General features: G+C 36.7%; 1 protein-coding gene across 2 annotated transcripts in view; it reads right to left on the reverse strand.

The window, feature by feature from the left end:
• gse1b (Gse1 coiled-coil protein b) overlaps window positions 1–26632 on the reverse strand; it is a 223425-nt gene that overhangs the window by 162231 nt on the left and 34562 nt on the right. For both annotated transcript variants that reach the window (XM_051134586.1, XM_051134585.1), the window contains exon 2: window positions 13–190. In XM_051134586.1, coding sequence (XP_050990543.1) covers window positions 13–190 — 178 coding nt within the window. The remainder of the gene's footprint in view (window positions 1–12; window positions 191–26632) is intronic.

The following is a 26632-nucleotide window of genomic DNA, read 5'->3' on the forward strand; positions in this document are numbered from 1 at the left end:
AAGAATACTCACTGGGCACTGAGCTATCTGCTTTTTCCACTTTCAGGCTGCACAGGGGTGAGGTGGCAGAGGTCATTCGGGGTTCGAATGTTGTTGTGTGGTCTTGCTCTGACACTTCCGCCACAGTGACTACTGGTGGTCTGGTCTCTGCATCCTTACTGCTGCCGGCTGACTCCTCCACCATCAATCCCTGCAATGAACATTTGAAATTAACACTTGAGATCTTCAAAGAAACAACAGTTTTTTTTCTTTTTAAAGGGCCCACTGTACACTTTTGTAACACTTAGAACTAATCAAGATTTCTTGCTCAGAGTCTTATACATCCCCTATACAGGTTGTACAGTTTGTCCTCCACTTTGATGGCTATGGTTAACTGGGTCATTAAATGGAAAATCAAAATGTCCTTGATATTTGCAGTTACCTCCTCTTAAAAGTTTGCAGTTTTAAGAGGTTACTCAACAATAAAAACATACTGCAAGTTCAGTTCTTTAAAAACTGACTTCCCAGTTAAAAATCTGAGTTTGTGATTTAGACCCTTCTAAAATGCAAACCATTAATCACTTCCACAAAGAATCTGTGGCTGTACAACTCTGCAGAAATCTTAGGTATGTTTTCTACTGAACTGGAACAGCCATTCTTCCCATATTTCATAATTTTTTTTTTATATCACCTGACCCTTGCATGCTCATTTATGCTCACTTATATATGAACTAATTAGATGACTTAGCTACTAACAGGAGTAAAACATCCTCAGTTCCATTTAATACATTCTACCATGGTAGAGTCTGAAACAGATTTTTTCCAATATTTAATAAAACATTTAAGCAGATTCTATTTGTACCTGCACATAACGATTAATACTATAATGAAGTAGGCATGTTCAACATGCCTCTAATCTAATTACTCTCTAATTGTGTAAGACTGCTATATAAACCCTCAAACAGTGCATTGATAGCCACATGATGAAACGTCTCCTCAGCAGGCAGAGCGATGACTACACACTGCCAGAGCTAATAGGCCCTGTCAGCTGCTCCACTGTTTTTAGCAGCTGTCTTTACTTTGATTTCTGGGGAACGATGAAAGTCTCATCTTTCATGTGACAGAGCCCAGATATGAGACAGACTGCTTCTAGATCCATCAGACGAACAAGAGAGACAGAGGAAGAGGAGATACTGAACAGCACCAATAGGTGAGCACTGATGAGATGCTGTCTGACCATAAAAAGGAAGGTGAGATGCTGAAAAGGAGGAAACAGAGGGGGATCTATCAGAGAGAAGTCTGGAGCTCAGCAGAAGTGTCTGTACCCAAGCAGATGAGTTTTCTTTTTAACATATAACCATGAATAGAAACCTTCAGTAGATCCTGAGAGCCACATGTACCAAAATGCTGATGACTGTATTTATATGAAATGTATTTTCTTTCTTGCTTTTCAAAAATAAAAAGAGTAATTAGATATGTGAACAGGACATGCACAAGAAGTTGCCAGAATCCCAGTCAATAGTCTTTACTTGCAGTGAATTTAGGGTAATTTAGGTAAAGTTGTGAAAACAGCATTGTTTTTGCATAGAGTACATTCTTGTTGCATTAACAGACAGAAAATTATGCAGTAATGTTTTGATTTCAGGTAACTGGATGTCATATCAACTTTTCATATGCAACCTCTACATGACAATCATGGTAACACAGTAGGTATAAATAAACAGGTAAACACTCAAGATTGTGTGGCCAGGGCATTCTACTAACTTTCACCCGTACAATATCACAACGCCTGTCTCCATTCTCCAGAAACTCTGAATCAGAGGAGAGCGTTAGCCCAGTACTGTAGATGACTCACTACACAGCAGGTTGGCATAAATCGATAAAAGTGATATTTAATAGAAGCTGAAGGATTTATTCTCTTTTTAAAGTAGTAGCATTTTGCTCTGGCAACTACAACAGTGCAGTAAGAATGTTAAACAACAACCTTATTTTACAACACACACACTGATATTTAAAAAGAAATCACAGAGGCCTTCTGAGGCTGCTGCAGATTTTCAGAATTTCCATGAATGCAGGAGACATGAAATGCAAACTCGTGTGAATTTTGTTGCATTCCAAAGTTCAGCTTTTAACTCTGCCCTGCGAATTTGTATCAGGTGAAGACGTGCGACCAACAGAAGCCCGGCACGTCACTGTGTGACCTTTTAGCTGAATTAACAGAATGAAAACTTTAAAGTGCCCCTATTATGCCTTTTCAAATATGATCTTTCATGTAGTGTGTCATGTAGCTGTATGTGAACATAAACTATATGCAAAGTTGTGAAGCTGACAGTGCACGATAGATAAAGTTACTGTCTATCAAAAAAAAGAGTTGGCTCACACTTGCCTGAACAAGTCGTCAGGAATTCTAATCTTTTTCTGTTACGGCCACACGTCACGAAGTAATATTTTTGCATAATGTCCGCCCACGTTATACGTCGCGAACAACTTGCCCGCCCACAAAAAGTAAAATTTCCATGTGGTTTACCTCACATGGAAATTTACACGTACAATATACAGAAGATGCTGTTTCCTCTGCTGTGAGTAAAATTGTTTTATATTCATTTCCAAAAGATGATGAATCTACAAAGATTGTATTTTCTAGCGATCGTTCAAAATATGTAGTTGTATATGTTATGTTGTGTAACAACCCTGCAGGCATGCTAACCGGCTAACTCAGGCTTCTGTAGTTCAGCTGTGGACCCACTGTAGTCGGACAATTTGTGATTGATGCAGCTTGACTGTCTGTCTGTCTCATTAGTTGGAGTAATGACAAAGGATGGCGCACGAAGCGGCTTTCACACCGAATGCGGAAAGCGCTGTGCTATGAAACCCATTCGTTTCAATTTCTTCCGCCCTGCCTGGACAGCTTGTTTCTGCCTCGACCAAAGCGCTCGCGCAGTGGAGCGCGCACGCTGCAGACAAAGTTCAAATGAGTTGTTCAAATGAACTTTTGCCGCTGCGCTCTGAAGGGCTACACTAAACCCAGCGCTTTCCGCGTTTGGTGTGAAAGCCGCCTTAATGCATTATACAGTGTTGAAGTTTACAACATAGAGGTGTGCCCTGTTCGCTTACATAAGCAAATTGCGAGCACTTTCCACGGTAGTCCGTGCTAACTTGTCGATCAGCCACTTCAGCCGTTTCATCATCAGACTCTGGCTGGAATTGGTATGGTAAAATCGATGCCATCTTTTCTATGTATTAAAGGAACCGTATGTAAGAAATTTATTTCAGTTAATCATAAAATGGCCCTGACATGTCTCTAGACATTAAGAAATCATGTTCATTTCAAATACTTATATCACTGACAACAGTGGTCTGGCCAGGATATTGTCATTTAAAAGTGAAAGTTGCAGCCCTCAACTGATGTTGATGTTGTCATGTTGTGTTTTGGTCTGAGGCGCCACCCTCCAGCTATCTACCAATCACGAAGTCAGTAGAGTTTCGTTATCCGGGTTGGCAGCTCTGCTCTAGTTACAGCTGCAGCTACGAACGTGTCGGATAAAACATGTATAAGGTTACGAAACCTAAACGACCTCGTTATGAATCCGAAGTACGTCGTGACAAAGTCCGAAATAAAACAAGGATTTGTATAGGAGATGCCTTTGACAGATGGAGACAGATGGAGACGGCTGAAAACGGAGAAGAATTTTGTTGGTATAGGCTAAAAGCCCAGTGCTTCCATACACAGTGGATTTTCCACGGTCGCCCGTGCTAAATGCGTTCATAAAAAGCTTTATATGGCACCACTAGCACAGTATGAAAACAATCTATGTTCCGACTGAAATGTGGTATTACAGTACATCTTTACGAAATATTTGGCTAATCGCCTTTAGTAAATTTTTGCGACACATAATTACTTCGCAAAACATCTCTCGTGAAGCATAAACATAAGTAACAGAAGAAAAAAAAAACTTATTGTGTAGGACTCGTCACTTGCCATTGGAAGCTCCTGGTAGCAGCCTACGTTCCTGCGGAATCCTGCAGCTTAGCTGGCAACCTCGAGTCAGGGGGGGGGGAGGGGACACGCCGTTCTACAGTATTTTGAAAGTGATTGCAGTACCAGTTTTGGCCACAATCCTACATACGGTTCCTTTAACAAGTCTCCAGGGCTGTCAATCAGTTCTGGCAATGGGCGTTTCGTTCTCCGACACACTGTACGCTGTAGACCAATCATAAAGGACTGCGCCATCTGACCAATCACAGCAGTGAGGGCTCACGGAAAGGAGGGGTTTAGAGAGACTGATTCTTCAAACTGCTTGGCATGAGTCGTTTACGAATCATTTAGAAATGGGTAAAATTAAATCTATTTTTGGAGAAAACTGAAGTGTTTTTTGACCTTGCATAGTTACATGTAAACCTGTTTTGGGAGTCTATTAAAACAATATTAGCAACGTTTAAAATGGCATAATAGGGGCACTTTAAATCTGTGCTGCAGTAAAGAGGAGTAGACTGCATATTTTTTATTTCATATTTTGAGTTATGATTTTACAAATATCTGTAGAAATTGTCTAGTGATCATGGAATACTCATGAACTCCTTAATTAGATGGTTCAGGTGTGTGTGACTGGGTTTTAGATCCACTCAGTGTAGTGCTGTCAAAAGATAACGATTAATCACATCCAAATAAAAGTTTTTGATCACATAATATATGTGGGTGTACTGTGCATATTTACGTATATATAAATACACATGCATGCATTGATATATTTAAGAAAGATATGTTATGTATATATATTAAAGGTGCAATGTGTAATATTTAGAAGGATCTTTAGACAGAAATGCAATATCATATACTATGTTTTCAGAGGTGTATGAAGACCTTACATAATGAACCGATATGTTTTTATTACTTGGAATTAGCAATTTCTATCTACATACACCACAGGTCCCCTTTTATAGAAGTCGCCACCATGTTTCTACAGTAGCCCTAAACGGACAAACTGCTCTACAGAGCATGTTTCGTCACTATGTTGTTTTGCGAATAAAACACTGACACAATGATGAAAATGTACCAATAATATTCGCAATAGCATAGGTTTATTGAATAATTAAGTAAATAGAATTCCTTAATTTACCTTTGTAATGAAACCTCTTTGCTCTCTGCTGTCTTAGAAGACGGCATCTTTACTTGTTGGTTGCAGTTCGCAACCTCACCACTAGATGCCGCTAAAAGGTACACACTGCACCTTTAATTATATGAATAAAATATATACATGTAAATACATGTGAATATTTTCTAAATATATACTGTATTTGTGTGTGTGTTTATATATACATAATAAATACACATAGTACACATACCTATATTATGTAGACAAAAACTTTTATTTTGGATGCGATTAAAGGGGTGTAAATGGTTTGTTCGTCTTCAGAACACAAATTAAGATATTTTTGATGTAAAACGAGAATACGCTTTGTATGCAAAGAAAACAAAAATAACAACTTTATTCAACAGTGTCTCCTCCGCATCACCCTAGCGCCATTTTGGAGCATATCCACTGAACGCAAACCGCGAGCGCTATTTTGTGTCAGCTGCATACGCTGTTTTCGTTCAAATAAAAGCACAAACAGCATAAAACAGCATTTACAAGCAAACAGTTTGCGTTTAGCGAATACTTTTTGTTTTCTTGAATGAAAAGCTATCATTTCAAATGAAGTAAATTTGTCAATTGTGTTAAACAAATGCATATGAAAACATTCTTAAAGATCATAATTACAATATTATCAACCAATTAAATTCCATGAATTCAGTAAATAAGGATTCTTAAGGGTGTGCATCAATAAAATTGGTAGATGCTGTCAATACGTCAATATTTTATGTTTTATTTTCTATGCAAATATAAGTAAATATATGTGTGGTAGAACCAAACTTTACATAAAACCGATATGATTACTCATAAGATCACATTGTTATAATATGATTTTAAAGGTGTGTGTGTTAAAAGAGGTGGGTAATTAACAGTAATCATTTTCTCAAAGAAAATTAGAGTTTGACTGTGCCACTAGACGTTGATTCATCAGACAGATTCACTTTAAGCACTTTAAATCCCTCCACACTAAATATGATGCATAAAAACCAAAGCTATACACACAAAATATAAAGCAAAACAAAAAAAGCAAATTCAAGGTGCAATACATGGTACAACATGCAGCACACATTTCATTGCTCTGCCTTTCAGGTACGAGAAGAACAAAAGCAGGAGATGAAAATTCAGTGCATCCTAATGCATTATTTATTTATTTATGTGGCATTGTGGAGTTTTAAAAAAAAAACAGGCAGATGTTCACATCTTGAGTGAATAGCTCCATTGTTTCTATTTAAAGTCCTGTTTGTGCTGAAAATTCCTGTTTAGTATAAAAAGGCCTTTACTGTCAAAAAACTGACATTCAGGTATCAGTCTTACTGTATGTGCGCCTTTTATAAAAAGCGTTTTGATCAGTCATGAAAAAGAGAATACTGAAATGGTCGCCTTCGCCCTCCCTCACTCTGACATGGTTTTCAATGCTCCCTGCTTTCAGAAACCCTTTGGGACCTGAAACAAGATGAAGGTAAGTGCTATTGATTTGCACTTTCTGCCTCAACAGGACTCCATAGCAGTGTGATCTGACCAACTGACTGCATGCCTCTCAGTGTGGCCCTGACCTGCGGTTGTGTGTGTGAGAAAGACATATATAACACATATGTAGCAGAAATACAATATATTGCAACTCATGCTTCTGTCGCAACTCATGCAACTCAATCACTGCATGATTTAGAATATATTATATATCATTATATATTATCAACAAACTCTCTGAATACATGCTTGTGTGTGTGTGAGTGTCTATCTCTGTGGACCAGGTCATGAGTATGTGTATTCAGCTTGAGGCTGTTTATTTAAGGGGAGGTGATGATGATTCAGTGACAGTTGATTCACACTACACCGCCTAACAAACAGCACCAACCACAGCAAACTCTGTCTGTCACACCCAATGCTTCCTCTACAATTTTGCTAAGCAAAACCTGTTTCAATTAGTTGAACCTTTCAGTCACATAACCAGAAACCACACAAGACCCTTTTGTGGGTTGTGAAATGTCAAAAATAAAAGCTGTACACATCAGCATTTCATGGTTTCAAGAAATAAATTATTACAGAATTGCTTGACGAAGAGTAACCTCTCTTATCATCGGCAATTATGCACAGACAGCTCTAGTCTATTCATGTTGTGTCGTGTCAGAGTCTCTTCTGCCAAGTTTACATGTGCCTGCAACACAGCTCTCCCTGGACTAGACTGTCTGACTGTTTTTGGACTCATGCCTGCCTACAGGTCTCTGTGCTCACCTCTGTCCTCAGGATTTGTTGCATTATTTGACTATCTCTGGCTTCTGACCCTCTCGCATTGCTTTTTAGTCTGCTTCTCTGTCTACCTTGTCAGTAACACCATGTGTTTGCAATAGACGCACAAAAGTTGACAGTTTTGGTGTTATGTTAGGTGGAAACGCATTTGTAAAATTAGTGTTAATCCGTGGGAGACTTCGGGTATTGTGTGCTGAACTGATAAACTGAATAAAATAGGAGTAGATCCCAATAAACAGAAAGAGAGAAATAAGGATTCAGTCAAAACCACACAAACACATACATTTTCAATATAAAAACGCCAAATATTAGGAGAGTTTTCTCTGTGACGTAGCAAATACAAATGCAACCACCTGAGAAATCCTGAATGAAAGATACAGGATTACCTTGTGTCAGCAGACAGCAGTGTTTAGCAGACTACACATGCCATCTGCAGGTCTAAATCAACACACATACAGTACACACACATTCTTGCATCTGTGGTTTACGGGGTGTAATGGTTTTTATACTGTACAAACTGTATTTTTGTCCCCTTATCCTAAAGGCCTGTTCTAACTAAAAACGTTAACTACAAAGTGGTCTTTTTATTGTAAGTGCAAATTCGTCTGCCACTTTAAATTCAGCTCATTATAGCAGGATTGATTCTGATTGTCAAAGTTTTTATCGTTCATCAGCTGGAAAAAAATCTTTTGGAAATTGATTCCAACAATATTGTTTCTCTGTGCCTTTGTTCATACCCCTTACAGAAAAATACTAGCATTTTTTGAATTTCAAAAAACACAGTTTGGTATGTTTTGTAAGCCATGTGGTTTATGGGGAAACAGGAAGTGTCATCATAAACCATGTTTATGTTGTATAAACATTTGTTAAGGTGTTTGAACACAGTTGCGTGGCCTCAGTGTGTGAAAACAACCAGCCTACAATGGTCAAAATCCACCCACTCATGTGATTGTTGTGTCACAAACATGTGATTCCAGATTTCTCCCTACACTGACGTCATCATAGGGAGAAATCCCGTCCTATTTATGACGATCTCTGCCCTGTTAGCATAGACACAGCCCTGAGTGAGAAGCAGCAGTCTGCCATTACTATTTTCTTGCTGTAGCTGCTGGAGATACAATGTCAGTGCTAAAGAGGCATTACAAGTGTTGTGTTTTTGGATCCACCAACGAACATAGGATCTTCATAGACTTCCTCCATCTGAGCTGCTGAGGACACTGTGCTTAAATTTCATTTTCGAAGGAAAGGTCTTTTATGGACTGCCTCACACGCTGGAATTTCACAAAGGTTGATTCTGAAAGAGGGATTAATACCAATGCTTTGTGTGCAAATGTCAGCTCCAGACAAAGTATAATGTGTTTGTTTTCCAAATTTCTGTAAGATTCTTGGCCAATGTTGCTAATGCTACCATTGTCTCTGCCTGTTTTTACTGATGCTGTCTTCACATGCTACCAGAATGATCGTAAATAGGAATGTGGTAGTTAAAAATTGCATATGAAAGCAATCTGAAGTCGACCGCTTGAATTTGTTGAGGTCATAATTATAAGTAGGACTTATAAAGTTTGTGTTAGCATGCCCAGACACCATGAGAATCGTGAACGCGAATAAACGCATTTATAATGCACAGTACAATGATTTTTAAACCCTGCTACTGAGAGTTTCTGACATTTTCAGTGCATTAGATTGCCCTGTTTTGCTCTTGAAGCTCTGCCCTCTTCTGAAAATGGGTCTGGGAGCACCAGCTCATTTGCGTTTAAATAGATAAACACAAAAATGGCTACCTTTGGCTCATACCCTGAAAATGGCCATTTTAACAATTATCTGTCGGGTATTTTGAGCTAAAACTTAACATATACACTCTGGGGACATCAGAGATTTATTTTACATCTTGTAAAAAGGGGCATAATAGGTCACCTTTAATACATTCACCTCTTCTAAAGCACTGCAGTCCTATACTTTATTCAAAAGACTTACTGCATATGGCACAAAGGTTTGTTTATGTTGCTTTAGTTGCCTTCAGTGTCCTATAACAGCATCCGGTAAACATTTAAAGGCATATTTCAGAGGGTGCATTGCGTCTCCACTTATAGCCAAAACTTTCCTTCTAACTGCTATATCATACAGGTGATTATTAGATTTTTGCTTAGCCTCTATAATTTTGCCTGCCATCCTTATGATCCTATTTAATTTTACTTTATTTACAGACATTATTCGCCCAAAATTAAGCTGTTATATTATACTTTAAAACACTTTCAAACTAATATAAACTCCTTGTAATACACCTTGGCTAACAGAAAATTCTCTCAGTTTCCTTAGCAAATATAACCTCTGATTTGGCTTCTTACAGATAAAATTCACATTACTAGAGAAATTCAGTTCCTAATCAATCATAGTTTCCAAATACTAGTTATTTCTCATTTTTGTACAAGTAATTTCTGTTAAGGTTTCTGGATGATTCAAAATAAATTATTTTGTCTTCCCAACATTTATGAGTAGAGAATACGGTTTACACCATTTTTCTCATTTTTCTCACTCTTCATACTCATAATTAATACGATCTTTCCATAAGAGCACCATATCATATAGACAGAAAACAACAGAGGAGACAAAACACATCCTTAAGGTGCCCCAGAGTTTGAAAACATAATGTCTGATTTAACCCCCCTGATGCAGACTTCCTGTGCTCTATCTGTTAAAAACAATTTAATCCGGGTGTACTATCACTCCTAAAACTAAAAGACATTCTAAAAGTAGATGTATCTGCATTGTATTAAATGCAGATGTATAATAAATGAAAAGAACATGTGCATAGGCCTTTGCTTGTTGTAAATGATTAGCGATTGCATCAACCAGAGTGAGCGCAGCATCCTCTCTCTAAATTGCAAGACATTTAGGTGCTCTAATATGTATGGTTTAAGATAATAAGTAATGACTCTTTCCATGCATTTAGCAAGTATTAATGTCAAGGCTACAGGGTGGAAATTGTCTATTTTTTTTTCCTTTTTTAGGAATGACAACGTTCACATATTAGTCTGCAAGTTTAAAAAAAAAACGATATAATTTTATTAAACGATCAGTTAATTCATTTGCACAAACCTTTAAAACATGGCCCCTAAGGCCATCTGGAGCTGGTGCTTTACAGGACCTAATTCGATCAAGACACAGTGTGTTCGCTTGTCAAGTGAATAGGTGAACCCAGAGGAATCCTTGCAAACCGTGTTAAACCCCGTTTAGAGAGATGGTGAGGACATTATGATATTACTGGTTCAGAGGTATTCCCTAAAGCGGTGCCTCCCAAACTGTGGGCTGCAGAGGTATTACAGTGGGACTGTGGTTTAGGCTAAATCAATAAAATATTCTCTGCTGTGATTTTTTTCTCATAATATTGTTTTTAAACATAAAAATATAATGTATAAAAACTAATATGTTTTTTTAATCACAGTGAAGTGAGATACCTAAATTATTTCTATTATTTAATAACGACTTCTGTCAGTCAGTTGTCAATGATCCTCTTATTCCAAAATGCATTAATGACTGGAGTGGAGTGCGACAGCGCAATCTCTGTGGGATTTCTGGACCTTGTAGAACTTTAAAGACAGTACAGAAACACTGTTTCTGTTGAATCCACATTAAACTGACATCTATACAGCCAGACACTAAATCCATTCACACAATGTGTTTTTGCATTTCACTTACACCTTTAAAGTTGAGATCTTGGTCTATAAAGATCTGGGTGTATGTTACGTTAAAACCCATGCTTGGGATTTTGTGAGTTTGGATGAGGCAAGGATTTTTGGTTTGTGCTTTAAAAGTATAGAATCATCTAAAAACAGTATGTGTGTGGATCATTTATAATGTACTGTAAGTTACAAAATGTTAACAGCGGTAAACCAAAACATACAGGAAGTGCTTTGGCAGATGGGTTGTTAAACTCTTTTCTGTCTGACATTACAGGAAGGCACTGCTCCCTCACAGCCCATTTATTCCTGCATCCTTGCATTTCAAACAACATCCACCAGCAGAAACATTCTCACAGGGAACATTTGTCCTTCTCTGAAAACTGACAAGTCTCAAGGCAGAAATGAATAAGATCAGAGAGGTTTTCTGTATTAAAATTGTGCAATGTTACAAGCAACTAACAATAACCAAACCTTAACCTATAGTCATAGTAAAAACATTGTGGAAATTATTATTACTCTCATTATTACTTCTTATTACTATAAAATAAAGTGTGACCACTATATCCATGATTATTTTAGATATCTAACATGGTAATACCATGCCATTCCTTAGAGCAGCAATGTCAATTCAATGTCTTTAATACATTTTCATACACTATTTATTTCCAGTTTAATTTATTTATAAGTTATGTAACCACAGATCTCAAACCACTGTGTTCACAGGCCTTCCCAGCATGCACCACTCAGTTGCCAACAGCCACACCACACAGACCTGTTTTTCTATTATCACAACTCTGTAGTAACCATTCAGTACTCAACTAAACTCACTTTGAACTCAAACTTTATATATATATATATATATATATATATATTTTTTTTTTTTATAACAACTACTATAAATCACAGACTAATACAGTATTACAAAACTCACATGCCAACGAAAATAAATGTGTCTTCAGTCTGCTTATAAAAACAATAACAGCGTCAGCGGATTTAATCGTCAAAAGCAAAGCATTCTACAGTGTTGGGGCTGTGGTAGCAAAGGCATGGTCAACTGTTCTGTTCCTCAATTTCATCTGAAGTGCGAGACAGAGCTGGTTTGAAGAGTAAAGAGATTTTAGAGTCTTAAAATTAGTTTTGGATCCAATCCACAACGCTGCCATCAATTTAATGCTTACAGTTGTGTGCACATTTTTCCATCATTGTGCAAAGCAATTGTAATTGCAAAAATTGCATACAAACAATGTATGTGGTTACAAATGCTTGCATGGCGTTTTTACTCTTTTTTTGTATGCTATTCATGGAAAGAAATGTTACACCAACAAGTGTAAGTAGAAAGGAAGATGAGTTAGGTGTTTTAAATATTACTGTAGTTATATATTAGTGTATACTGTATGTAACAACTGCATGTTTTGTGTAATTTTCTGTAATTTGTTACAACAATGACAAATATTTCAACAGGCTTGTCGTAACAGATAAAAAGATTTGACAAAAGATTTGGTGAACAAAACTGGAGATTTCGATAGTATTACTAAATACTGACATCAGCAATTGAATAGCCCATATGCTGAACAGCTGCATGGTTTGATCTGCTACATTGTCCCTGACTGGTTGTTTATTAATTGCTTACTCCTTCAACTCGTCTAATTCTCATTCATTCTCATGTTTTATTATCCTCTCTCCCTCTTGCCTAAATGTGTGTGTTTTCAACACTAAAGTGAGAAGGGGAGCAAATGATGAATCACAGAAGGCATTTACTTCATCTCATCCTGTTGTGTGTCAGGGTTAAAGATCAGGAGAGCTATTAGTAATGCCCTCTGAGTCACACACACACAATCAACTGAGCTGATTTAGTGTGTTTTGATGGAGTCTCTTATGTCATTTCCTCTTTAACACCTGCTTATGGACAGAAATGCTTTAATTTGGAATGAAAAAAAAGAAAAGAGACACTGTCAATGCCATCAAAATCTCCTTTCAAATGCATTATTTTAGGAATACAGAATACTGACATGGAAGAAAGACAGAGCACCAGATAAACAATTCACCAGTGTGCATTAAGTCAATCAAATCATGATCCATGACCTCCACAGGATCTTATTAATCTTGGATAATTTACAACAACAGATGTTAAAAAATTCTGTATGAACACTAAAAGAAAAAGTTTTTTCCCATTAATGTTCTTAATGTTTTCTTAAAGTTTTGTCTCTTTATATCCTGTCTAAATATATTTTTTGATGTGTTGAAGTGATATATCATGCTAATGTTATTGATTTACTTATTCAGTAATTCTCACAAGACAATAAATGTGGTATTGGTGCCTGTAATGCTTAAAAAAAGTCATGAAACACCAAAATGTACCCTATTCAAAGATAAGTGGCAAAACAAATACAAAAAACATTAATTCTGCCGACTTTTGTCATCTGTCTCACTTTCCTTCCTGTATAAACTGTTGGGTGACTGCAGTCATACATGCTGTATATGTTCTGTGTGAGATAAGAACCTTACATCCCTCAGGGAAGACCACAAAACATACACACAGAGAGCTGACCATCTGTTGGCCGTTACACTGTGAGAAAACACTTACAGCCACACAATGGATAACACTGACAGGCCAGGATTTGTGTGTGTTCTTTTGTCTATGTGTTCTTGTGTCATTTGTGTTTGTCAGCGTACAGTTGTAAATAAAAGAAGCAAAATTATCTGACAGAAAAAATTCCAAGAGGACAGTAAAGGGGTTTCAAAATGTTTTTTCATGAGCAGCTTGATAAAGCTCTACAATTCTTTTTATGTATTTACAGCACATTAGTGACCCAACTTAACATCACTGTTTTGTCATGCAAATAAATGCTCATTAATACTATAAAGAAACAGATAGAGAATATAGTGACTGTAAAAAAGAGCTCAATACTGCCACCTGTCTTTCAGGGCCACTGATATTCAGCTTTGAGTGAACTGACATACCTCTGATGCAATTATGTTTCATTGTATTGTGTATTAGTAAAATTGAAGTCACAGACAAAAGTTGCAAACTTGTACATTTTTTTTTCTTTCTTGCAAACACAACACAACAGTTACACCTTCTCAAATCCTTCACTGCAGGTACACAAATCCTATTCTACAAATCAAGAAACTCATACGCTTGCATGTTTTGCTTCTATTGCTGCAGTGAACATGGTGCAAAACACATTGGCACACCTGCATTAAAAATGTGAAGTCACAGACGAATTTTGTACATCCGCAAATCAGTATGCGAATTCTTGTAATGAGATTTGCACACTTATAGAATGTTTTCTTACATATTTTTTTTTTCTTGGATGCTTTTTCTAGCACAAACACAAGTGAATAACGACAACGGTGCAAATCTGCTGCTACGAGTTTCGAATGTGTCCTGCAATTAGTAGGTTTCGCGCACTCAAGTTTTGCACCACATACAGGTGCATCTCAATAAATTAGAATGTCGTGGAAAAGTTCATTTATTTCAGTAATTCAACTCAAATTGTGAAACTCATGTATTTAATAAATTTAGTGCACACAGACTGAAGCAGTTTAAAGTCTTTGGTTCTTTTAATTGTGATGATTTTGGCTTACATTTAACAGAAACCCAACAATCTCAAAATCTCAACAAATTAGAATAATTCATAAGAGCAATAAAAAAAAAAACATTTTTAGTGAATTGTTGGCCTTCTGGAAAGTATGTTAATTTACTGTATATGTACTCAATATTTGGTAGGGGCTCCTTTTGCTTTAATTACTGCCTCAATTCAGCATGGCATGGGGGAGGTCAGTCTGTGGCACTGCTGAGGTGGTATGGAAGCCCAGGTTTCTTTGACAGTGGCCTTCAGCTTACCTGCATTTTTTGGTCTCTTGTTTCTTATTTTTCTCTTGACAATACCCCATAGATTCTCTATGGGGTTCAGGTCTGGTGAGTTTGCTGGCCAGTCAAGCACACCAACACCATGATCATTTAACCAACTTTTGGTGCTTTTGGCAGTGTGGGCAGGTGCCAAATCCTGCTGGAAAATTAAATCAGCATCTTTAAAAAGCTGGTCAGCAGAAGGAAGCATGAAGTGCTCTAAAATTTCTTGGTAAATGGGTGTAGTGACTTTGGTTTTCAAAAAACACAGTAGACCAACACCCACAGATGACATTGCACCCCAAAACATCACAGACTGAAACTTAACACTGGACAAATTATTTTAATCATTTGGTTTGTACTTAAGTTACTGTTTGCTCACTCTTTAGTTGTCTGGTATTGATTGTGTTTGAACCACACTGTTATGCCATTTTGAGTATTCTGGAGTTCTTTAATAAACCCTGTTTTAGTTTTCATCATCGTTGTCTTCATCTTCGGACTATATGTGACAATATTATAAAGACAAATGCTAATGAATTATTGTGATTAATTTTTTTTTTCTTATTTTTTTTTTTTTTTTTATGGGATTGGGGTTGTAAAAAAAAATATGGTATACAATATTGTACCACAATTGGATTGCTTTACAAAAAATGAAAAAAATGAACAGTCCCAATACAGTAATAATACTTTAAATTTAAAATGCAGTAAATACATCCAGCTCCTGTAAAACTTACAGCAATCTCTTTGTAGTTTAGTGTAGTTTAGGTGCCTGTCAGTTGGCACCCAAATGAACCGGGTGAAAAATAAAACAATAATAAAAACGCATCTTCCAGAGCTGACAGCGGCAAATACCAATAAAAGTACATTTTCTTTCTTTTTCTAAAATCACTCACTGTTATACTGTACATTTGTTAATAATTTACATATATTAACAGAAATATTTTATCATCTTCTATATGACACTCTCATAGTAATTTATATTATTAACGGATTAATCAGTCTTTTATAAAGCCTCTTTGTGAGTTCAACCATGGGCAAACTCGGAACTGGCGGGCCACTGTCCTGATTCCCAGATTCACGCCGTTGTCATAATGCTCGTGTTTGTATTAGAAAAAGAATCCAAGAAAAAAATAAATATCTGTAAGAAAATATTCCACAAGTGTGCAAATCTCATTACAAGAATTCGCATACTGATTTGAGAATGTACAAAATTCGTCTGTGACTGCACACCTTTAATGCAGGTGTGTGAATGTGTTTTGCACCAAATTCACTGCAGCAATAGTAGCAAAACAAGCAAGCATAGGAGTTTCTTGATTTATGATTCGTAGAACAGGATTTGTGTACCTGCAGTGAAACTACAAGTTTGCAACTTTTGTCTGTGACTTCAAATGTACTATTACACATGTGTGGCTGTTCTCTACAACTACGAATTCTGCCGTCACAGATGCTTAGTTGTTTTGCACCAAAAATACCTTCATACTAAGTTGCTTATTAGGGGAAGAATATACTTTAAAACAATAGGTGAATTTAAATTTGTTAACCAAATGTAATGTTATGACAATTAATTATATGTTTACATAATTGCAATTAATTATATTTGTAATTACACATTTGTAAAGATGAAGTTGCAATTTAGTACATTTGAAATGTATAAATTTTAGGGTGCTTTCACACCTGTAGATCGATTGCTTTGTTCCGAAACAGGGATTCAAATGATAACAATGTTGCTTTTTATTCTTGGTGCGGTTCACTTTCACACAGCAAAGATTCTAAACGGACCAAATTTGTTAATACAAGACACGTGCGAGTAAACTGTCCTCTCATTGGTCACAGTTTTATTTTCTGGATTCCACTCATAGCTGTCATCCATCAAGATGGAACGACAACAGCTTCACAGGCTTATTATTGGGTTGTTTGTAGCTGTCGTTATATTATTTTATCATTTTATGCATTAGTCCAGGATTCGTCGGGAAAACATTTTTAAAATGCACCTACTATGAAGAAGAGCAATTCTAAAATAAAAAGGCATGCTTTTATTTTGAATGTCGAAGATGTGCTCACCCACAGACATTCACAGTTTCATTTTACATTTCACGTTACATAATTACTCATCATACATTGTGATATAGCCTGGTTCGACGGATCGGATTGCTTTCTCACTACAACCGAACCGCTCTAGAGTTCGTTTTCAGCCGAGCCAAGACCACTTCGTTCAGGCGATCTTGGACAGATTGTTTTGGCGTGGATCCAAGCGTGATTGCCGTGTTCACATATGCCCAAACAAACCGAGCTAAGGGGGCAAATGCGCCAGGTTCCAAAACAACAGGCCAGGTGTGAAAGCACCCTTAAACATAATATTCTATAACACCCTAAAGCTGAAGTTAGTCAACACATCAAAATAAGTGTGCTTCTTAAAGCACAATAAAAGACTATTGAAACATAATGATATAATATGTATTTTAAAGTAAAACCTTTAATTTGGCATTATTTTAAAGTGCACTGAAAAACTGTACATACATTTGAAAAAAAAAACTAAAATTTAAACATACTTTTAAGATTTGAAGTACACTACAAGCACATTCAATATACAATTAAGCACACTGCTTTTGCACAAGGCTAGTGTTATATAAAAGCTACATAATAATAGCATTTATTTAATCTGTGACAAGGTAAATTCCTAATGAGCATGATAAGAATGTGATGAGGGGAAAAAAACGTAGAAAGCAGAAACAAACACCAGCAATCAAAGTCTCTATTACTTCAGCACCTCCACTGATCGGTACACTAACCATATGCTCGGTGTGTGTTTGTTTTTCTCAAATGTTTCCGTGGTGTGCTGTGTGTAGCTCACGGTGAGAGGTTTGAAAAGCATCCAGTACTCCTGTCTTCCTGTAAGCATGTCTCCTAGCAACACACGCTGATTCCGAACACCAGCTGCTGCAGAAGATATCAGGTGTGATGAGATCCATTTATGACCACACACACAGTCCCCAATATCAGATATTTGAGTAGTTAAATGTTCGGTCACACTTTATATCATGTGTCTTTAATGCTGCCTTCACGTGCTGTGAGAATTAATCTACTTCCCAATTCTGACATTTTAATATCATGTTAAAGAGCGTTGTTGTTGAAGATAGATTTCAGGTTTTGAAAGGCAGTTTAGTGTTGCTGTGCTCCATGCAAGAGAGCCAAGAAGTCACAATGGTACAAAAATTAGTCTGACTATTTCTATGGTTTGTCTCCTCAAGACACATTCACATGTAACTATCGATGTATCAGATTTATGATTAAGGGTCAGTTTTACTAACAGCTTGTGCTAGCGCAAACCATCTTTTGGTGTTGAAATTGTACTGTCAGGTTTTACTAAAGACGCGCAGTCATGAATTTGCACTAAAAAGGCGTGGACACAATTGTTTTTGCGCCTGACCTTATTGAATATGCCTTTGTAGCAGTTTCCCTTTCAGACGCTCATCAAATTGCTGGCATTTACGCCATTACTTAACGGACAAAAGCATGTCTTTAACTATTTTGCGTTTGAAATGGCTGCAATTATTGTTGCTAGGAGGAGGCACCACAGAGAACAGAGAGCGCGTGCACTGTAAAAAAAAAAATCAATCTGTAAAATTTATGGTAAAAAAAACGGCAGCTGTGGTTGCCGGAATTTTACCGTAAAATACGATAGCAACATTTTAGGTTTTACGGTTTTAACTTACATTTACATTTAAATACCGTAATTTTTTTTAACTGATGTAATGTTAAACAACACACTGAAGTACTGAAATCTGTTTTGCAACTTTGTAATACACTGATAACCACCAAAAAAAAAAACAGCTTTTAAATACTAACATATATATAGAAGGGGCACAGTGTCATTCACGCAAACACTAAATACCATCATGGTAACACACAAACTGAAATAATGCAATAAGCATAAATTTAACAACATTAGATGTAACATACAACTCTAATGTACAAAACTGATAAGAAAAAACATAGAAGAAACCGTTATTTAAAAAACAACAACATCAAATTATAAAAATGTAATGCAGGGAATTCTGGGATATTCACTGTAAATTTTACATTCTTTTTCACTTTGAAAAATTATATACTACCATAAACTTAAATTTAATGTCCAATACATTTTTTCATCATATATCATACAGGAATGTACCGTTAACAACTTAACAGAATTTTACTGTAGCATTTTTACAGTCTTTTACTGTTAAATTCACAGTCATTTTTTACAGTGTAGGGTTAGGGTAAGGGAATAGAAAATACAGCTTGTAAAAAAACATTACATCTATGGAACTTCCTCATAAAACATGGAAACCTGTGCGTGTGTGCGTTTGGCTTATATATCCTGGTGGGGACTCATAAATCATAACGAATTAGTTTTTTAGCAAAAGTAAAAATACAGAAAGTTTCCTGTGACGGGTAGGTTTGGGTAGGGTTTGGTGTAGGGCGATAGAAAATATGGTTTGTGCAGTATAAAACAAATATAGCTGACCAGACGTGTTTGTGTGTGTGTGTGTGCACCTGGTATTTATCATGTTATGGGGACCAAATGTCCCCACAAGGATAGTAATACCAGTAAATTTTGACCATTTTTAGGTCCCCATAAGGAAACAGGCTTATAAATCATGCAGAATTATTTTTTTTTCAGAAAGTAAAAGTGTGCACAGTCTCCTGTGAGGGCTAGGTTTAGGTGTAGGGCAATAGAAAATACGGTTTGTACAGTATAAAAACGATTACGCCTATGGAATGTCGCTATAAAACATGGAAACACAACGTGTGTGTGTGTGTGTGTGATTGTTTATGTATATAAATGTGCTACTGTACATTGCAGCTGTTGTAAATTCAGGTATTATTTTGCATGTGTAAACATTTTTATGCAAAACATTAGACTTATAGACTTATAAACATTTTACAACTGTATACACTGACAGTACTATTTCATAAAACACTGCGTGAAGTCATACTTCCATTTAAGATGAGGTACAATTGTAATCACTTAGGGCCAGATGAACTAAACAAGGCAAATTAGCGCAAGAGTGCAATTCCAAAACAGCACAGATGGAAAGGGAAATTTCAGTGTGTGTAACCTTAAACCTACCCCTCACACAAAACTTTTTTAATTTTCAGATTTTCAAAGACAAAAATAATAAAAATTATTCTGTATAATTTATAAGCTGTTTTTTCCCATATGGGAAATTAAAAAAAATATTTAAATAAATAAAAAAAATCACTCTTATTACTATCCTTATGGGGACATTTGGTCCTCATAATGTAGAGAATACCAAGTTCTTTCTGGGACTGTTGAAACACTATTCTATTTTCTACTGAAATGCTAAATTGTAAGTTGTGTACATGTTGTTCTGAGAAACTATCACAAGATGTCACATAAACAAAACTTGAATATCGTATGCATATCCTCCCCCCAAAAAAAAACTTTGAAGAAGAATTTTCTTTTAGCATATTTTACACGTTTACAGAGAAATCACAAGTAACACATTGACATATGTGAAAGCATTCTCTTCTAAAACGTACTCCAATAATCTTTATTTTATTTACAAAAAATTACAGTGTAAGCACAACTGACATGAACAAAATAACTTGACATTTTTAGTTTCCGTGTGTGTACCTTTAGTTATGCTGTCTCCCTATTACTATCTGGGTTATCGTAATTGTTCATTGATTATCCTAATTGAGTTCAAGCTCACAATGAAATTAAGATGTGAAAAATTAAATATCAAAAATAGAGATTCATGTTTACATCTTGACATATGGCATTAAAATAATTCTTATTTTGCATGTATTTTTTTTAAATTCACAGTGTCAAAATAATTGAGTTATTTTTAAACATACAGCACTGTCCGTATGTGTGTTTGTTTTGAGACAGGCAGTGAGACATGATTTTGGGCTATAAAAATAGCTCTATAAAATCTATAAAATGTTTTCAAAGTTGGATGGTGTTGCATGATGATCTGCACCTATCATTCGCTTTATGTGGTGCTCTGTTAAGCCTTCTAGCCAGTGTTAAAAAAAAAGCTCAAAATATTATTTTTTATATTGTTATATATACCATTTTTTAACTGCATTGATGTACTGTGCAGAATGACATAATTTCATCATCAGCATAGTACACATATACTGTACGCATGCAGCTAGATTTTTTCTTTAACTGTGCATATGTTTTAGGCTTGTCCATTGTTTCACAGTCGATAAAGATATTGATGAGATGGAGCAACAACAAAGTTCTTATGTAAGGAGTTTAAAAAACAGCAACTCTAGTTTAAAAGAAAGAATAAGTTTTTTTTTCACCTTTCAATACTTTCAATATGTTCAGCTATGTGTATACACTAGAGTAAGCATAGAAAAACCTGTGTATACTTTGAGATTAAGCCTCTGCAGATGATCCAGAACAAGGTAGCCCATCTGATCTTCAATCAACCAAAGAAGGCGCATGCACTTCCCTGACTCAATACCCAAGTGTATTTTCCTTATATATTCCTTACCTTTAAGGTCAGTAAAGGAGTGGTGCATGATTCTTCATTTACAACAAAGCACAAAATCAATTTCAAGAACTTGTGGTAGAGCGAGCTGCCAACCTCCACCCAGTCTGCTGAGACCACTGCAACTTTCAAGAAAAAGCTTGTTTGTTTGGTAACTGACTGAAGTCCAATCCCAATGTGTAATGTATGTGTGTGAAAATCTTCAAAAAGATGATCTTAAAACTTTTCCTACTGAACATGAATGAATGAATGACGATCCCAGCACTGACCTATCACAACAGGTAATGGTTTCAGATGCAAATCCTTGATATTTTCACAGAGATATGTCCATTTTATTTTAGAACATGAACTAAGAATGAATAGTTGTATTTTTATTAACTAATTTTATCAAAGCTTAAGTTTTATATGAAAAAATCTTGCTCAATGTTTGTTAATGCATCAGTAATGAGACCTTTTTGTTTAGAAATTTTGTAATAAAAATAACTGGGCTTTTCATAAAGCTTTTCATCCAATTTTATTCAAATACAAATATAAGTGATTTGCCATTGCAATTTTTATAATATTGGTACCTATAAACAGTAAAATGGCTCCAAAACTATGATTATGTATGTGTGTAAATGTGGGTGCCTGTGGGGCAGCACATGGCCACAGCATAATGGCGGTAAACAAAACAAACTTAACATTATATGAATGTCTGCCTATGGACAACAGGATTCACACAGATCAGACCAACTACACTCATTAATGAGGGCTTCATTCAGTCATCATATTATAAAAACAAAGAGTGAAGCAGGAAGCCGTTAAAATGAGCAAGCATCTGTGCGAATGTGTCTCCAGATAACCAGAGATGGGTTTCATAAACTGAGAAACTGTCAGCTGCTCCAGCCATGACCCTGATCTTACATCAGTGGATGGTTGTCACTGTCATTGTGATTTGTGTGTCACATTAGTGGTTCCTAACCCTGGTCCCAGTCCTTTCCCAACACTGCACGTTTTTGATGTCTCCCTTATCTGACAAACCAATTTTAGGTCTTATAGTCCACACTAAAGAGCTGATGAGTTGAATTAAATGTGTTTTATTATGGTGAAATCTAAAATGGGAACAGGGCTGTTAAATGATGAGGTCTGCAGCCAGCTGTGCTTTGCTCACTGCTTCCAGTACAGTATATAGCATACAGTATATTAACATCTGTAGTTGCAGTTGAGGTCAAAAGTTTACATCCCCCTTTCTGAATCTGTAAAATTTTAATTTTACAGGTACTGACCTGAATAAGATATTTCGCATAGAAGATGTTTACATATAGTAGAAAATAATAACTGAATTTATAAAAAATGACCCCAAGTTTACATCCCCTTCATTTTAAAGGGGTGCTATTATGCTTTTTCACTTTTTGAATTTTAGTCAGTGTGTGGTTTGTATCTTTGGGCATAAAAAAGATCTACAAAGTTACAAATCTCAAAGTCCACTCCAAAGCGAGATATTTTGTTTTTATAAAATCTCTTTTCAAGAACTACAAAGAACGGCTCCTTTGGACTACAGTGTTTGTTTTCTGCATTCAATGATGTCACAATGCAGTCCATTAGAATACCATTAAAATAAATCCCGCTTACGGAAATTCTAATTGTTGGGGGGGTGGGTAGGGATGAGGTGGGGGGTGGGTAGGGATGAGGTGGGGGATTAGCCTAACTTTAGCGATGCAGCGTGGAGAGCCATTTCAACAAGCCGCAGCGCGGCGGGTATAAACACAAACATTGACTAGAGTGGCCACTTCAGAGCAGTAACGCAACGCAGATGTGTGCAGTACAGGGGGTCGAAACACATGCCGAAGCCACAATCTACTCCGGTTGCCACGTCGGGGCCGTAACGTGCCGCAGACGTGTGCAGTGTGTGGTAATAGATATATTCATCATACAGTGTAGAGAGCTTCTCTTTAACGTGAGTGTTTTTTAAAATGCATAAACTTGCACTAGACTATGCTAGGCTAATCAGTGATGATGTTCTTTGATAATGCTTTTAGCCTTGCTGGAGCTGGTTTTGGGAAATAAAACTAAGTATGTAAAATAATTAAATAAATTAGCACTATAATATCATGTATCGGCAATCTCGCAGGCTAACGATCATTCAGGTAAGAACACAGTACTAAGAATCAAGGGGATGTAAACTTATGAACGGGGTCATTTTTAAAAATCCAACTATTATTTTCTCTTGTAGACTATATGTAAACTTTTTTTATGGAAAATATCTTATTCAGGTATGATCCCTCTTATTTTGGTAAAATAATTTACCAAAATAAAAAGGGGGATGTAAACTTTTGACCTCAATTGTACATATAAACCATTGGTGAGCTCTACTGTCTGCTCTTGTATAAGAAGTCATTTTCGAAAGTCGCTTCTTATTTCCATAAAACATCCTGTCCATAATTACAGAGACACACAACACGTTTGAGTTCACAGGAGTATCAAGCAGGTCTAAATACTCTAAATACATACAATGTTGAGAGTCATTTTCTGCATTAAACTGTTGACTATGCTCTGTGAGGTCCAAAAAAAAAATCTCTCTTTTTTGCACATCTCCTCCCAGACTAATGGATACATGATGCATGTACGATATCCCCCCCTAGCTAGCAAGGTTTCCTGAGTGAGAGGAGTGAGGGCGTGACAGAGACACATATTTGGGCAATGACGCAACATGAAGCTCTTTTTCTTGAACCATGACTGGCATAGAGTTGCAATGAACACAGCTTTCATCAGCCATGGATGCCTGGACAAGTTTAACTCTACTTAATTACAAGAAGAGAAAGAGCAATGATATCTCATTTAAACATACATCACCCAAAATACAGCATTTCAATGTTTACTTGACCACCCAGTGGGACAGTCTATGCTTGCAAGCCTTTCAAGTGGCCTCCAAAGTTCAAGAAAAGCTGCTGTGACTGTACTGATTTCTTTTCTTTTTGTACCAGTCTTGAAACCTGTAAACACAACTTTGTTCCCATGTTACCCTAACCCAAACCCTAGTAACATATCCCTTGTCATGTGTCATTATGTGCCATAAAAATCTGGGGAACATTTCACACAGTTTTTTGTTGTTGTTGAGGAGTATATACCTGAAAGCTAAACACTGGTTTTCAGAGTGACTCTGGTTAATAACATTATGTAACATTATGTAATAACACAACTGTGAAGAGCAGGCGGGGCTGAGAGCCATGGAAGTGGAGTGAGGCCAGTGAAGCAAATGATAATGAGCAACACCTGTGCCACCCATCGGTCTCAAGTACCACGGAGGAGCTCCAGAAGGATAAAAGAAGGACTGACGACCAGGCTGGAGGACCAGGCCTGGGACATTTTAGTTTTGCTTTTGTTTATGTTTGTGCGGGAGTCATCCATGAGGGGCTGCTGCTTACTTTCATTTTGTTGTTTATTTTGTAATTAAAATGTATGTTAAATGTCTGCTGGTACCTGCTTCCTTCTTCCCGCAATTACGAACTCTGTTACAACGGCATCAATCACTATCGTGTAATAACACAATTCTTCTAGGAGTCATTATACAGATACAGTGTGTAACGGCTCAGAGGAAGATCAGAAGAGTCACAACGATAAGTATCACTTGCCACCACAATGGTTGTCATCATTGTCATGCTTCCTGTTAGTGGTGAATGGGGGTCTCTTAGAAAGAGAAACATCTGTGCTGTCATTTCTGCTAGGAGAATACAGTGAACACCACCATCACCATCAAAAGACATGCTGGTGTTCAGTAAGTCAAAGATTTGAAATGTCACAGCAGCCATATGGAAATGCTGGATATAACAGCAGCTGTACGCACACACACACACACACACACAATATTAGCAGAGGGAAAACACTCATTTTTAAATAGCCGTGTGTATATGGATCTGGTTGTGAGAGGTGGATTATCTTGCTTTATCGCCTGTTTTACAGCTACATGGTGGCTCAATGGTTAGCTCTATCATCTCACAGCAAGAAGATCCCTGGTTTGAATTCTAACCAATGAGGCTTTTCTGTGTGGGTTTTTCATGTTCTTCCATTGCAGTCCACCCTTTGTGGAATGTGCATGTTTTCCAGGTACAATTAACAATCCAAAGACATGCTGCGTTGGTGAATTTGAAACACTAAACTGGTGAACGCGTGATGGACTGGATCCATCCAGGGTGTTGCCCTGCTTTTGTCCCAATATGCTCCACCATCCCCATAACCCTACACAGAACAGAGAATATGTGCACCAGTGCCATTGGGACCCTGCTGTCTATCTGCTCCAGCTTGTAAAGGTATAAAAGTGAGAGAGAGAGACAAAAGGTTTTGATAGGGACTTTTTGTGAATTAAATATTTCTGTTACATACTGCCAAAGGTGAGTGATTAACTTTATATGTGTTGTCTATCAGCAGTTTCATGTATTGCGCTTTTAAAGTAACTGAAATACAGCAGGCAAAATTAAAATAACTTGCAAAATAATTCACTGCAGAGCTGCTTTCTGCAATGTTTCAAATCAACACAACCAATGTTATAACTTGGCAATTTGTGTATCATCTTACATTTCAAGTTCCCCACTCTTTCCCACATATTCATATACTCAAAACTCATAATTACGATATTTCCAACTCCACCACAATGTTTTGACCGTTTGGTTTAAAGAAATGGTTCTGTCACGTAAATGAAAGTCCCAAAGCTGAAGATGATTCAAGGGTTCCAAAACGAAGGTAATTTAATGAGAATAATCCACACATATAACTGTGAGCACAAAACACAAACAACCGATCCTGAATGCAGGAACCAAGGGAAAATAAGTACTAAGGCCAATTAACAACACACAGCACAACTGAAATCACTAATCAAATAAGTAACCAGTGGAACTAAAGAGTGGCGGGAAAGCTAAACAAAGGAAGACAGGAACTAATGAATACAAACTAAAAGTCCATGATAAGGAAACTAACTTAACAAAACTGTAACAGGTTCAGAACACACAAAATCAGAACACACAGCTAAGTTTGAATGGCTGGCAAGAAAAATAATTTTTTGTAACTATATTTTGGTAGCTATAGCATGTACCAGCAAGAGCTAATGGGATCACGCTATCCAACCAAACCTTGACTCCATAGCTGTAATGCAGAACTGCATCAGAGACTACTACAGACCTTACAAGAAGCAGTCAATCTCAATAGAGCGCTGCTGCCACCTATTGGATATAGTTTACTCTTCGGTTTAAATAATAC

Source organism: Labeo rohita, chromosome 18 (assembly GCF_022985175.1).
Source record: "Labeo rohita strain BAU-BD-2019 chromosome 18, IGBB_LRoh.1.0, whole genome shotgun sequence".
Taxonomy (NCBI): Eukaryota; Metazoa; Chordata; class Actinopteri; order Cypriniformes; family Cyprinidae; genus Labeo; species Labeo rohita.